This window comes from Harmonia axyridis, chromosome 7, assembly GCF_914767665.1.
Source record: "Harmonia axyridis chromosome 7, icHarAxyr1.1, whole genome shotgun sequence".
Lineage (NCBI taxonomy): Eukaryota > Metazoa > Arthropoda > Insecta > Coleoptera > Coccinellidae > Harmonia > Harmonia axyridis.
The window spans coordinates 11,093,536-11,110,318 of NC_059507.1; the positions used below are offsets into that span (position 1 = coordinate 11,093,536).

The 16,783-nt window shown below is 38.1% G+C and overlaps 1 protein-coding gene across 1 annotated transcript; it reads right to left on the reverse strand.

The window, feature by feature from the left end:
• Positions 1–299: 299 nt before the first annotated feature.
• LOC123684533 lies at positions 300–5,462 on the reverse strand. Its single transcript, XM_045623825.1, has one exon. It carries the CDS (start codon positions 5,460–5,462, stop codon positions 300–302), a length of 5,163 nt encoding a protein of 1,720 aa, XP_045479781.1.
• Positions 5,463–16,783: the final 11,321 nt, after the last annotated feature.

Sequence of the window (16,783 nt, forward strand, 5' to 3'; positions counted from 1 at the left end):
GTGTTATATATGTGAATACAACACCACTTTTTCTGAATTATTTGTATTATTAAAAAAAACAAATATGGAATAATTACGTTTATTTTAACGTGAAAGCTGTGTACATGTTTACGTTAGAGAGTATATTAGACGAATGCCTTAATAGCCGCAGCCGCGGTTCTTGTCGATGCATGCTTTCTCCTCTCCTCTCGTCTCCTCGCTAGCATCGACGTCTCGCTTGGGTTGCGGTGTTGCGATGTAGAATGATTGGGCTCTAACATATACCGCCCCCCTTGAAAGCCTCCAGGCTTTAAATAAGGCTATTCTTGATTTGGTAGGACACACAGTTTCACCGCTGGTCGTTTGAAGATACCAGTGGCGGTTTTGATGGTGACGGCTCGGACGATGTTGTCTTTTCCCGGATGGATCTCGATGACTCTACCAATTCTCCATTTTAGAGGGGGAAGCCCATCTTCCTTGCACAGTACGAGAACACCAATCTTCAGCAAATCATTACAGCGCTCCTTCCATTTCGTACGCTGTTGCAAGCTGGATATGTATTCATTTTTCCATTTGGTCCAGAAGTGTTGCAGAATTTGCTGGCATCTTTGGAATCGTGAGAGACGATTCATTTTCGTATCTAGCAAATTGTGGTCAGGTATGGTGTTTAAAGATCCACCAATTAAGAAATGCGCAGGGGTGAGAGGTAATGTATCATTTGGGTCATTAGAAAGAGGATAAAGTGGACGGGAATTCAAGCAAGATTCTATTTGACATAATACCGTAGAAAATTCTTCGTAGGTTAATTTTGAATCTCCCATCACCCTATATAGATGATGTTTCACTGATTTTACACCAGCCTCCCAAATACCACCAAAGTGGGGTGCCTTTGCCGGAATGAAGTTCCAGCAAATTCCATCAGAGGTTAAATTGTTTGCAATGATTTCACTATTATGTTTAAAGAAGTTTTTTATTTCATTATTCGCCCCTACAAATGTAGTGCCATTATCTGAAAATAAGGTAGCCGATTTTCCACGTCTCGCAAAAAATCTCCTCAAAGCAGCTAAAAAACATTCGGAGGTTAGATCACTCACAACCTCTAGATGAATTGCCTTAACACTGAGACATACAAAAAGAGCTATATAAGCCTTCGTAGTTTTATAATTTTTTGTTTTTCTGTCTCTGATTGAAAATGGACCTGCATAGTCAATGCCAGATATCGAGAATGGACGCGATGGCGAAACTCGTTCTTTGGGAAGATTACCCATAAGATATTGTTCGGGTTTCGCTTGGAAGCGAAAACATCGTGTACATTCGTGTACGACCTTCCTTACGAGATTTCGAGCAGAGATTGGCCAGTATCTTTCTCTTAGAGATGCTAATAATAGTTGTGGACCGGCATGCAATAGGCGAATATGTTCATGTCGAGCTAAAAGAGTCGTGAAATGATTGTTGGCTGGTAGCACGGCTGGGTGTTTTTTGCGGAAGGGGAAGTCCGAATTTTGTATTCTACCACCAACTCTGATGATTTGTTCACTGTCCAAGAATGGGTTCAGACTTGCGAGATTACCTTTGTAATTGACGTTGTGTCCCTTGGAAAGAGCATTATGATCTTGAGGGAAAGCGTGCCTTTGGACAATGCGTATCAATAGATTCGAGGATTCTTGGAGTTCTGAAGGCATTAAAACACCAAGTTTTCTGGAATTGGGTTCAGTCTTGAGGTTATTTTTGAAACGAACTATCCAGGCGAATGTCCTTTGTAATTTCAAGAAGGATGAAAATCTGCCGATATTTTCCAGGAAGTTTTGATCGATACTGAGAAAAGTTTTTATAGGTTTCATTTCGGGAAGATCATTTGGTGTAGGGATTGAAAGTTCATTCATTGGCCAATCGCTGTCCGAGTGGACAAGCCACTTGGGACCATGGAACCAAAGACTGGAATTAATAAGTTTTGTAGGGGGTACTCCTCGTGACAATAAGTCTGCGGGATTTTCTGAGGTGTTTATGTAATTCCAACAATCGGGATCGGTTAAATTCTGAATTTGAGCTACTCTGTTGGCAACAAAGGTTTTCAATAAACTCGGAGAAGATCTTATCCAAGCTAATACGATTGTGGAGTCGCTCCAATAGTATGTTTTATTGAATGAAATTTTGATTGAGTCCTTCACCTTGTTCATGAGATCAGACAACAGTGTGGCTCCACAAAGCTCCAGTTTGGGTATTGTGATTTGTTTCAAAGGTGCAACTCTCGTTTTTGCACAAAGAATGTTGCAAGTATAATTGCCGAAAGCGTCAATAGAACGAATGAATACACATGCCCCATATGCAGCTTCTGAGGCGTCACAGAAACCGTGTAGTTCTATCGAAGTAGAATCGCTGCATTGAATATGTCGAGGGAATTTAATCTCATTCAGTTTGTTGAGATGTGAACGATAAGATAGCCATTTCGAATGTAGATCCATGGGAATGCTTTCATCCCAAGAGATGTTCAATTTCCACAGTTGTTGCAAGATGATCTTGGCAACAATCGTAGCAGGTGAGAGAAGCCCGAGTGGGTCGAAAATTTGGCAAATGGATGACAGTATTTGACGTTTTGTGATTTTTTCGGTAAAATGATTACTGGAGATAGTATAGGTTAAAACATCAGAGGAAGAGTTCCATAGTAAGCCTAAGGTTTTATTTTGTTCTCTACTGCCGATGGTGAGTAGAAAGTCTTCTTGTGATTGTATTTCTTGAAAGTTTGATACCCATTTTCTCAAGGTAAAACCGTGCTGTTCAAGAATATTGGATAAAATTCGTTTTATGTAAAGAAGTTCTTCGAGTGAATCACTTCCAGTAAGTAGATCATCTACATAAAAATCCTGCAGTATGATTGAAGCAATTTTCGGAAATTCAACTTGATGAAGATACGCTACTTCATGTAGGCATCGAATAGACAGGAAAGCTGCACAGGCAGTTCCGTAAGTAGCAGTGTTGAGAGTAAAGGTTGAGATTTTCTCATTTGGATTGAAACGCCAAAGAATTTTTTGCAGAAAACGATGTTCGGGGTTGATGTAGACCTGCCGATACATCTTGGTTATGTCGGCACTAAGAACGAATTTATGTCTTCTGAATCGTAGAACTATTGAGAATAAGTCGTCCTGTATGGTTGGACCTACCATCAAAATGTCATTGAGGGACAGACCAGAAGAGGATTTGGCACTGCCATCGAAGACAACACGTAGCTTCGTGGTAGAGCTGGTGTCTTTCAGGACACAATGGTGGGGAAGGAAAAAACCAGATTCGTCCGTTTGATTGTCAGTTAGAGACATGTGATTCAATGTAAGATATTCTTTGATAAAATCATGATATTGGGCCTGTAATTCTGGATTTTTAAGTAGTTTTCGTTCCAGGGCAAGAAATCTGTTGGTAGAAGATGTCTTTGAATCGCCCAGTTTCACAGGTGATTCTTTTAGGGGAAGAGATACTGAAAAATGTCCATCAGGTCTGTGAGTTATGTTTTGTTTAAAGTGAGTTTCGCAAGCATTCTCCTCTTCGGAAACGTACTTCACTTCCGGACATTGTTCAATCTCCCAAAACTTGCAGAGTTGTTCGTTCAATTCGAGGGTATTAATACTGAGGTTACACTGATATTCAGGATTTGTTTGCTTTTTTGTTTGAATTGGTCCCGAAAGAATCCAACCTAGTTTGGTTTTTTGGAGAATTGGTTGGCCGTTGCCAAGTTTTATTTGACCAATACTGACAAGTTCCCAGAAGATTTCAGCTCCTATTAGTAAATCAACAGGGGTGGATTCATGGAAATTTGGATCAGCTAAAGTAATATTTTGCGGGAGTTTCACAATATTTTTATTGAATGTGAAGGAAGGCAAATTACCAGCAATATTTGAGAGAACGAAGCATGGTAGTGTTGTTTGATAATCGTTTGTTTTGGAATGAATGTTTGCAAATGTCGTGTAGTTGATGTTGGACTTGACTTGGTTGATTCCAGAGATAGAGAAATTAATTTTATTCATTTGTAAACCTAGTATTTTGCATATTCTTTCGGATATAAAGTTACTCTGTGATCCAGAGTCGAGCAGAACCTTGCAGTCATGTGGATTACCATGTTTGTCTAAGATTTCGACAAGTGCTGTGGAAAGTAGAACAATGGGTTTCATATAGGTATTCGTGGATGTGAGAGCTATTTCAGAGTTATTCACGGAAGTATTTTGTTGTGAACTAGATGCAGTAGATTGAATTTCAGAATTGGAAGAGCGTTGTGTAGATGCAGATAATGTTGAAGTGTCTGCTCTATTGTTAAAGTGAAGAAGAGTGTGGTGAGGTTTGTTGCATTTTCGACAACCAGCAGATCTGCACTCTCTTGTTAAATGCCCCACTCGTAGACAATTTACACACAATCTCAATCGTTTGGTCTCATTCAATCTCGAAGTGGATTCTAATTTCAAGAATTCGGGACAAGCGTAAATTAGGTGATCGTTTTTGCAAAATGAACAGGAATGATTATGAGTGGTCACAAACGATCTGGTTGTTTTTACGTTCATATTAGTGTGTTGTTTATTATGGACCTTATGCTGCATATTTTCATTATTCAACTCAAGAGATTCCAAAAATCTACAGCGACCCTTTAGGAAATCAATGAATTCACTGAGTGACGGTAAGTTTGGCGAATTGTTGTATAGCTCCCATTCACGCCTGGAAGCGTGATCTAATTTTGTCGATATTAGGTAAATTATTAATGCATCCCATTTATCAATAGGAAGTTTAAGTGCTTCAAGTGCTCTTAAGTGTTTTTGCAATCCATCTAAAAGTTGTCTAAGCCCTTGATTAGATTCTCTCAAAATGTTAGGCAAATTGAAAAGATGCTTTATGTGATTATTTACTAAAATCTGTTTGTTCTCAAAACGTTCAGTGATGAGTTTCCAGGCAACATCATAGTTATTAGCAGATATTTCTAAGGCTTTGATCGTTTCTGCGGCAGTACCCTTCAAAGAAAGGCGCAGATAATGAAATTTTTGAATGTTTGACAAGGAAGAGTTCTGGTGAATTATTGAAATAAAGGTATCCCGAAAAAAAAGCCATTGGTCGTATGCTCCATCAAAGCTAGGTAAATTGAGTGAAGGTAATTTTATGTCGTTGGTAGAAATTTGATTGGAGGTACACGCCTTAGCTGAATTTTGATCGTTATTGCAATCAAATATGAATTTCGTAGCATTTGCTGTGACTGTATAAAAGATATTTTCGAAAGTTTCACGTTCTGTAGCGTGTAATGTATCTATGTTATCGTCATATTGTTGATCCGCGGATTCTATTTCCGACTGAGCATTATTGAAATCATGTATCAACTTTTCAGCTGCATTTAACCTGATTTGCAGTTCACAGATATTTATTTGATCGGGTGTGAGCGATTTAATGTTATTGAAGTAAGTGGTGAAACGTGTGAGGGCGCCTTTAGCGGCTGTTCTCTTTTGTTTAGGGTTTGACATAGTAAATTGAGAATTGTAAAGCGATAATTAAAATATGCACAACAAAGAGTCAAATAAAATCCTGCTTGTATTTTTCAAAGGATTGGTATAGAAAAGGATTGCGCACTGACCTTTTTTCCAAGAATTTCAACCAGTTGTGTGAACGACTTCTGTTGTAGACGATGTCGAAGCGAAAGTATATGTAGCTGCCTCCGGTCGAGGGGTTGATCAAGTGTCTTGACTGTGAAGATGGCCGCAGCGGCTGAACAGGATCTTACGATGTATCAGGTGCAGGTGTTTTCAACAAATTTCCACTGTTTTCAATGGAAATGTCATCCGTCTCGAAGGACCATATGTTCTTGTGTGTGTTATATATGTGAATACAACACCACTTTTTCTGAATTATTTGTATTATTAAAAAAAACAAATATGGAATAATTACGTTTATTTTAACGTGAAAGCTGTGTACATGTTTACGTTAGAGAGTATATTAGACGAATGCCTTAATAGCCGCAGCCGCGGTTCTTGTCGATGCATGCTTTCTCCTCTCCTCTCGTCTCCTCGCTAGCATCGACGTCTCGCTTGGGTTGCGGTGTTGCGATGTAGAATGATTGGGCTCTAACAGTACCTATACACGACCTTTATTAAAGGTATGTCCTTTACCGACCCAGTAGTCAGAAAAGTTGACTCCTGTATATATATATTTTGGTAGGTTAATTTTTTGTTTCTTTTTTGGTGAAATTTTTTCTAACAGGGGATGATTTTGACAAGTTCATTTATGAAAGGTATTTGATTTCAAAGTGACTGAAATCGAGTTTTCAGGGCGGGGGGTATGTTTTAGCCCTTTTTAAGTTATTATGATTTTTGGTTTTGGCAACGTCGCGCATTCTGGGAAAGCGAGACGTATGTATTGTCAGATTAAGAAATGAGATGTATCGGCGGTCGGAAAGAATAGTTAAAGGTTGTTAGTATAAAGTTTTCGGTGTTAATCAAAACGGTTTTGATTATATTCACGGACATTTTAAATATATTAGGATTACAGTTCATTAGAAGGTCAGTTTGCATTGTATAAGTCCCATTTTGTTCCATTTCAATCCTTTACCTTGTTCCTTTACTTCCTTATACAGTGCGGTGCTGTGTGGAATAGCAGAGAGCAGTTTATATTGGTAAGATTATTATAACATCATTTTATTGGTTCAAATATAGGGAAAATGCGACAGTTGGAAAAAGTCATCGAAAATTGGACGTTCAGATTGGACTACATCCGAGCCAGCCGTGGCGGTCATATGCCAGAAATCATAATTAAAATGTAATGCCACAAAATTATCTTGCGGTTAAATGAAATTCATGTCAATCGAATAATCCATCGTTGTTTTATTGCAATTTAAAGTTCTATAGCTCTAAAAAAAACACCCTTTATATACATTTGAAGTAATCACTGACCTGGTATCAGAACTCCTGAGCCTGATATAGGCTTAACAAATCATTCAATAAGTCCTAGACCTCTCTACTAGTTAACATCAAGCTTCGAAAGTGCGTGTCCAAATTTCGGTACATGTCTGGATAGTAATATTGAAGTTTAAGTGACGCTACATGTTTTTGTTTGAAATATGATACATTTTCGTTATGAATGCCTTATTTATGTAGATATTTTTCGTCTTCTTAAAGACTAATCGTATCTTAAACTCGAACCAAAAGCCAGCCCACTCTCAATTGACTTTATTTCAAATAACGAAAAACCTGAAAGCAAAAACCACCTCTGCTCCATTCAGCCAAATTAGGCACGAAATATCCTGTATATTTTAACGTATAATCGCAAACGCAAATACCATTTCCTCAACTCTTTCAGTATTCCAGCACCGAACTCATCTTCAATTGCCTTCATTATCAAACATAATCATTCAGTTTGCAGATTAGGTTAGTTAATCGCATTTCCGAAGCATTTTGCGAAAGTAAACTCCTGTCAACAAACATTCTGAATTTAATCTGCATTTATGGCAACAAGCGGGGTGTGCATCAACAACTTAGTGGAAACTGAATTGCAAAGGAATCCTTTCTCAACCCTCTCGCTTCACCCATGCAGATTAGGATGGCAGTTCAACAAAGGTTGGATCTTAGCTGTCCCCAAATAGAGGGTAAAACAATCCCAACTCCTCAGGTGATGCTGCAACTTGAGACGATCTGGGGATTTTGGACGTAGATGAGCGTGAAGTGAACGCAGTGACCTTCGGTATATATTCAAACCCTAACAGGATACCTGAAGAGGAACCTAAAAGGAAAACTTAGTAGGATATCGAGTCCTTTATCAGATACGTTAATCATGCTCGAACGGGTTTGTTAACAGTGTTCATTAACTAATTTTTTTGAGGATGAGATGATAACACATCCTCGAAAAAATCAAGCGAACTTGAAAAGTTAATTCTGCATCTCAGAACTAGACGAAACTGAGTGAGGTGTTGTCGCTTTCTTGGGTGATCATCGAATGAAAAAAAAATGCAGGGTGTTCCAACGAAAATTTGAAACCCCCAGAACTCAGGAAGAAAATATTTTCGAAGATTTAAAAAACTGGTAAACTTCCCTTTTGAGGGGGCAAATTTTCATCATGAGTTTGTACCGAGAAAACCACCCTCAATATTTTTTGAATAGGGAAGAGATGTGAGTTTATTTGAAAGACATGAAGGCCAGTCCTGAATCCATGTTATTATAGGTCTATGATTTAGCCCAACTGACTCTCTAGAATAAAATTGAATAAGTCTGATCCTTCTGTACGGTTCCAAACTTCTCCAGAAGAAAGCAGTGGCGTGTATGGCTCGAACGTTACAATATGTTAACATGTTCATACCTAAATGTATACGCTGTTCGAACACTGATAGATGGTAGATCTAGTAGAGTTCACTGGCATTGGGTGTGGCACTATGCTTTCTCGTCCTTCGTTTTAAAATCAGCTCTCTAGATTACATAACATAGGCGTACAACTTTGCTTTCGCCGTTATTTTCTGAAATTCGAGGCTTTATTGTGGAAAACTGGTCATACATTTATAATTCAAAGTATTGTCCATCGCTGGCCACTACTTTCTCCCATCTTTCAAGCAGTGAACGAATCCCGCGTTGAAAAACCTGATCATCTTCTGAAGCGATCCACGAATCGATCCAATTTCTTACTTCTTCATAAGACCGGAAGTGCTGTTCAGCCAGGCCGTTTGCCATTGATCGAAATAAGTGATAGTCCGAGGGAGCAACGTCAGGAGAATAAGGCGGGTGAGGTAGAACCATTTCAACGTTTCCAATCATGTCTTGACCACTTTTGCAAGATGGGGTTGAGCATTGTACAGCTGTAAAATCACTTTATCATGTCTCTCATTGTATTGCGGCCAATTTTCTTTCAATGCCCGGCTCAAGCGCATTAATTGCGTTCGATAACAATCGCCTCTGATTGTTTCAGTCGTTTTAAACTACTCATAATATACAACGCCGAGTTGGTCTCACCAAATACAGAGCATCACCTTGGAGCCGTGAATATTCTGTTTGGTCGTCGACGTGGATGCATGGCCGGGATAGCCCCATGGTTTTCTGCGCTTGGGATTATCGTAACGACCCTCTTTTTCGTTTTCAGTCACGAATGATGCAGAATCCGCTCCGTCTTTGCCTTGCAATAAGCTGTTCACAAGCAAACAAACGCAGTTCAATATCTCTCGGCTCCAACTCGTACGGCACTCAATTTCCTTGTTTCTGAATCATTCCCATGACTTTCAGGCGTTTTTAAATGACTTGCTGTCATTCCCAATGATGCTGCCAATTCTTGTTGCGTTTGACATGGGTCTTGATCAAGTGATGTCTCCAATTCTGCATCTTCGAAAAACCTTCTCTCTTCCACCGTCAAGCTGGTCTTCGACGTCAAAATCACCGTTCTTCAAGCATCGAAAGCACTCTCGGCAAGTTCTTTCACTAATAGCGGCCTCACCATGGGTATTTGAGCGAATTCGATGAGCCTCAGCCGCAGGTGTTTAATCGAGAATAACTTCATGAAGCAGACACAATTCGACTAATATTTCGATGGCGTTATGTGTTCATACACCTAAACTTATTGTATGGCATCTACGTTGTATTTATTTCGAATACCACTTACCGCTACAGCCATGTATTGCAAAACGGCGGTAACAAAGTTGTACACCTAATATTTCAGTCCTGTAACTAATTTTTACCGGCAACTTCGAATATTTATGTCTCAATTCAAAGACCCATACCTTCATTAAAATCAGGCTCTGGGAATTTCACTTTGGCGGGTGCGCAATGCTTTCCTACTGTATATCCGACGAAATTTCTCCAGAAATACCGTCAATACCAATACTGAATTCAATAAATTTCCTGTGAGTGGTATGCGAAATATTGAGGGACGGAGAATTTCACTTCTGCACATGCACCCTTTATTCGAAAGAACAACAATTATTCGTAATGAATTTCATCAAAATCGGGGCAGCAGAACACGAGATATGAAAATACCGGAAATTCTATGTTTGCACATGCTCCTCGATTATCCTATTTACAGAAATGCACAAATTTGTATGGGATGCGATCAACACGAAATTATACGTTCAGTTTGAAATTGTTAATTTCTTTGTATCGGGTGTCTCAAATTGGTTGTCTAGTGAGAGAATCTCAGTATCCCTTCGAGCTAGGAGAAAAAGAATGGCAAATTTTATTTTGGCTCAATATTCAAAGAATTAATTTGATGAAAACCGCAACCTCATAAATTTAACTATTTTCAATTCTAAAGAGAAAAAAGAAAAATGTCGTACAAAAATTCACTGTATAAACCTTTTTCTAAGCTGTCAATATGAACACTCTATCGAGGGTTCCAGATCACGCATCCAAATTCAAACCTCGACCTCACAACAGCATTGAAAAGTCTCGACATGTTTCAACCAAGAGTTTTGAAGCCATTTAAGACTACAAAGGCACATAATTTACAAAACATCTTTGGTATTTGGTATTCCGCAACACTACCACAGACGATACCATCGATATTGTATGCGAACTATATCGCTGTTCTTTTTACGGCTAAGCGACATCACACAACACTTGGAATTATTCAGATGGAGTGATACCAAGACATCAACGATCCAATCCATCGAGATCGCCCTGAAGATCCCAGGAATTCTGGACAGATGTGATTGAAGCTATGATAATGAGCAGTGGAAAATAGCATATGATATACAGGGTGTCCCGGGAAGAATGCGACAAACGAATACCATGAATTAAAGTCATCAAGGAGGACCCGTATCAAGAGGTTTCAATCGCCTGAGTGCCTTCGTTTGGGATATACAGGGTGATGTTCATCTTATGAGTGAAATTTCACTGTTGAATAACTCTTTAACTAATCGACTAATAATTTCAAATTTTGAAGTTTTGTCGCTTTTTCCTATCGCCTTCCTTCAATATTTCTGAATTCGAGTAAATCAGATCCGGACTAGGAAAATTTCAGACTTTTCCTATTTTCGTGAATATTGGATCACCCTGTACGTGAACATTATGATTTTTTTCCGTTTTCGGAACCACAAAGAATCAATTCATTATAAAAATTCTAAATCTCTGCTTGGCACGGTCATACAGGGTGATCAATAAACATTCCCTTATGAGTGAAATTTTTTTACAATAACTCTTCAAGAAATCCACCGAAAAATTTCAATTTTTGAAGTTTTATCGCCCTTTACTATCGCCTTCCTTCAATATTTCTGAAATCGAGTAAGTCAGATCCGGACTAGGAAAATTTAAGACCTTTTCTATCGGTCGATTAGTTAAAGAGTTATTCAACAGGGAAATTTCACACATAAGATGAACATCACCCTGTATATCCCAAACGAAGGCACTCAGGCGATTGAAACCTCTTGATACGGGTCCTCCTTGATGACCTTAATTTATGGTATTTGTTTGTCGCATTCTTCCCGGGACACCCTCTCAGAAAACTGATCTGATCATGATTAGTTTTGCGTGCTTTAAATGTTCACTTATACACTTCACAATATACCTTGTATTCTGTTTTCTTGTTAATTCCAAATGATTTTTCATTATAGTAAGACACATGGATGGGAAACGTTAGAGCGGCATGTCCCAAAAAGATGATTACATCAAACTAAGGACAGGCTACCTCAAAATGGCTCAAAATAAAACAAAATGATGCAGAACCGATGTTTCGGATAAATCTATATATCACAACAAGATAAGGCGTCGAATTGAAAAATTCGAAACAACAAATAACATTGAGTTGAGGTTTTACCACTCGAAGACAGATGAGCAAACCGCTGAATTATCACCTACAGAAATGTTAAGACTAGCGAGAATGAAGACATTTTTCAAATCGCAACATCTAGTAAAGAATCCAACCGCAAATAAATTGAAAACGTGTATAAATTGCGATCCCTTGGTCTGATCTGATCCTTCGTGTTCGTTAAACAACCTTCCCTGAATTCCAGAATGGACCACAACCGACCGTCGTAGATCCCAGTCATGATGGCGTTGAGAGAATTCGCACATTTGTTATGGATTAGATCAGAAGAATTTGTGTTTCAACGTGAAGAATGGTTTAATTACTTTGGAATCGATTAATTCTCAAGTTTTCAAGTCCTGATTAACAATGATCGTAGTTGAATATTTGAGACACTCATATGGTGGTCCAGCTGCCAAGAATCTCAGTGCTGTCAGTCTTTCGTGTGGAGATATAGCTGCTCTCATTTGTGTAAAAGTCTCCTTAACCAAGGGAGATAAAAGTGACAGCAACTTGTTGTCAAATGACTCGTTCAAGTGCAGAAAATTTTTATAATCAAAAGCTCGAACAAATGGTTCATGTCTCATTACTCTCATTTCATTGAGGATATTGATATGGGTAAATCTATTTCTTTTCTGCAACCACTCCTCACACCATTGTTTGAGATGCTTGTGTCTGTTTATACGTTTGAAAAAATGGCAAAAAATAAGGAGAATAAGAGCAGATCATCTTCTGAAGCATCCATAATGAACTGACAAACTTGATAGGTATATATGAAGACTGAAGACTGTGTGTATTCCTCAGGTATTAGTTATATCGTATACCTGACAGGATTAAGTGTTCAGGCGTTCTTGTGAGGTGTACCTGATAGTATGTGGTAGGCATAAGTCTAGTCGAATTGCAAGGTCCACCTCCTCCAACCATCTGTGTGAAGCCTGCTACATACCAACAGACATGCAAGTGAGCTAGCTTGGCTCGTACAGACTAAATTGAGAGACTTGCATGAGAATGTTCAGCAGAAATTGGAGATGTAGTTGGGTTTGAAGTTGAACTTGAAAGAATTCAAGCAAAACTGATAGCATACAGTCTTGCCGGAAGACTTGCAGGAATTAAACAGTGTTTTGTTGACTTATGACTGTGACAATGACTGATGTTAGATGTTTATCAAGAGACTTTGTAACGGAGTTTATCGAGATCTACTACATGTCTCGAGAATTCCTTCCAGAAATCAAATAGTAGCTTTTAATCTTTCATGAGGAGTAAGTATAGTCCTCATTACAGTGTCTTTTTTATAATTAATGGTGTTATGAAGCATAGTAGCACTGTTCGACTAGACAGTCAGGTTGTCTTCCTTATGTATTGAATATCCCATGTTTCCAATGAATTTTTCTAGACCTATATATGTATGTTGTCCGAATTTTTTCATTTAAAAGTTTGGGAACATAGACTATAACAAACACTATATCTGGACACAAAATGTACAGCTCATTCACGTCATAAACAGAAATTATGAACCAAAATCATGAATTTCGAATTGAATATTCCATTAATTCGAATGAGCCTTTGCAGTTAATACCAGTAGAGTATTTCCCTTTTAGTGGTTGTTTATTTCATCAGCAACTGCTAATCGATGAACTGTATCGTAAAAGCCATTACTCCAACAGGATTATAGGTAACGCAAAAAGTTTCAACACCATCCCTTCCTCCATGGAAAAACGTAACAAACGGCCTCATCAAAACAATTGGACCGTGAATCATAAAACGACTATACAGCCATAACAAAGGACACTCCAAGTCCGAATTGGCGAACCTTCAGTCGAAAACAGCACCATAAGTATCATTTGAAACGGCTCCTAAGGAAACGTATGTTAATTTAATTGTCCGTTTATAAATTTTATCTCCCTCCCCAGGAAACTTATGGTTAGTAACAGATTCACCCTCCTGAAATGGAACTGCCAATAAATCGCACATTTGGAAATCTTCCAACTAGGTAAGATGTTATATTCTAGGAATTATTGTACGGAAAAGATGGGCAAAGTTTCTGCGTTAAGGACTCAATGTTCTCGAAATTTATATTCGAATCTCTCTATTCGAGCCAGTTGCTAATGGGACAATTTCACGGCTTATTATTCGGAACTCGGGATCTCGGCCATAGAATTTCAGTGCACTCATTGGGGGAGCATAAATGAAATCTGCACCTGGATCTGGAGAATATGAGGAAGAATTCGTGTTAAATTGGCATTTTTTTAAGAGGTTGTTCTCTGAAATGATTCGTCTAATATTTCGTCATAATGTCTGTAATTTTAGAATTCTTCGCCGGCATTGGTTTCGAACTATATACAGGATGCCCCAAAGGTAAACTGACACACGTTCATCATGAATTTAGAGTCCGATTTGTGTTCATTAACTATAGGCCCAAAGCCTTTGTTTTTGATTTGCAGTGTGTACAGGGTGTCCCAAATTCGATGCTCACAGGAAGTCTCTCGAGAACTATAAGACATAGAGGAAAATTTTTCAAAAATCCCCCATTTCTTTTATTGAAGTAATTAGATATCAGGAAACATAGACATCTTGAATCGTTCTTGAGTTACAGGGCGTTTCTGAGAAATAACTGTTTCAAATATTTCGCAATCTTGGTTTCTGTTCGAGGTATTGAGAAAACACAGCATGTAGATTGTGAATCACATAAAATAAAGAGAAAAAAATCTTTTGTCATAATTCCAAAAAAATAATAGATGGAAAAGTGTCATGCGTCATCTGAACTAAAAAAAAATTCAAGCATAATAACGGAAAAGGTACACCACCCTCATCTAGACAAACTAATCAGCAATAATGAAACCTTGATAAATCACATTCGGCCATTCGAATTATTTTTATACTAAACGATAATTTGTAACTCTAGAATCCGGCTAGCAGAATTTGTTTTCATTCAAACGTACAAAAATAGAAAAAATAAAAGAAACCAATCAATTTTTTCTTCTTCTTCTTCTTAATAACATAATAACACCATCGAAATCAATTAAAGTTCATCGAATGAATTCATGACAGTACATACATGGTATACTTCTTCAGAAATGTATAATCCATATTCAATAATAAAATTCAACTATCTATTCAGGTCACATCCAAGACTATACATATTATTATTATTTGATTGTTCTAGATATTTTTTATGGAATATGGAAAATATTGAGATATATGCCAATTTCGTTCAATCGAAAGGATCTACAGATATACAATAGGGCACAAATGCTGAGTCGAAGTGTGTCATAGTGTGTGGACGCTTTAACCTGTATGGTTGCTGTGTTGTTCTGCTCCTAACTAGATTGAAGTTTAAAGTGTCTGAGTAAGATTTAATTTCTCTATACTTGATGAACAGTCACTGTGGATGGGTTGTGTTTGATAGAACATTCGAAATTTTCCATTTACTTACTGGCTGGAACGGTATTCATTAGTATCTATATCTAACTGAATATTCTTCTCGATCTCAGCAATCTTAATCGCCGGCTGTCCAGCTGAAGTTTTTTCTTCCAATTTATCGTATTGTTACAAACATACGATATAAATTATTATTCTGTAGCTCCCAATACATCGCGTCTAAGGACTGGTACCGACATTACGACAAACCTGCTGTTCTCTATCATGTCAGATACGAAAAATTTAATTGAAATTTTGAAAAAGGAATTATCTAAGCAGACGGCTACTTTGAGCAGGGAGATAAATAAGTTGGAGGTCAAAGTCAAGCAGGAGGGCGAGGAAACCAGGAACGCTATTACTGGTTTCAGAGGTAGACTCACTAAAGTTGAAAATAGTGTCCGCGATTTTGATCGTATTTTGCGTAAAAACAACTTGGTAATCTCAGGTCTCAGCACAGGAGGTGATGATCTCGTACTGTCTACTCTGGATTTCTTGAACCAGAGCCTGGGAGTGTCCGTGTCGGAGGATAAGATTAATAATATTTTTAGATTGAATAACTCTAAACCAGGTCTGATAAAGGTTGAATTCACATCCTTTCTCACGAAGAATATCATTTTAAAGAATAAATCTAAGTTACGTGGTACCAAAGTGTACATTAATGAAGACCTTGGCGAACACGACAGGGCTGATCTCAGGCTTTTGAAGCAGCATTTGAAACAGGCTAAAGAGAAAAATCTCCGTAGCTTTATTAGAGGATTGAACTTGTTTGTTAATGGGGAAAAGTTCACAGCTGCTGATCTGAGAGACCAGGGCAGTATTGACGGTGATATGTGTGAGGTGGAGGAAGATAGATCGGTGGAACTTGCTTCGAACAGTGCACCAGGTACGCCCGATCCGGTTTCGAGACTTTCAAGATTGTCTTCAGAGTACGATCACATTAAATTGATTGATTCTTGTAATTTAAACAAGGAAATTGCGCTGCAGGGGAAGGTTTTGAATAGTGCAGTGAATTTGGTCCCTATTCGCAAGAATTCTCAGAGCTCAGCAGATGGTAGAGCTGCCACACGTTCTATGAAAAACAAAAAATAATTTCAATATATTGTTTAAATTTCTTATCCTTTCTGTTTCATATTGTAATTTTTTTATTTTTTTATTATATCCCAATATAGTGTATTATTTAATAGTTGTTAGAGCATTATATAATTGTACGTCAATATTTTTTTTTTAATTGTTTTTTTTTCAGTAACTCCTCTAAAGAATGAAGATCTCTCACATTAACGTCCGTTCGCTTTTTGCAAAAATGTGCGATTTATCAGCAATTGTCCATCAAAGAGAATTTGATATTGTTGGAATATCTGAGGCTTGGCTGGATGAGGGCATATCATCTGATGTAGTGGCTCTGAATGGTTATAGCTTGTTTCGGCAGGATAGGGGTGGTCGGGGAGGAGGTGTAGGCTTGTATGTAAGAGATTGCTTTCGCGCCGAGTTGGTGACTCTTGATTTCGCATTGGAAAGTCTCACTGAGTGTATTTGGGTGAAGCTTGTGGTAAGAGGTTTTGTTATTGTAGTGGGTGTGATGTATAGGCCTCCCAATCGAAAGAGTAGGAATTCCAGGATGGAATCATTCATACGCGATATTGACAATATGTTGAATTATATATGC

Coding starts and splice junctions, on each gene's coding strand:
- LOC123684533 (XM_045623825.1), bottom strand. CDS start 5,462: ATGTCAAACCCTAAACAAAAGAGAACAGCCGCTAAAGGCGCCCTCACA.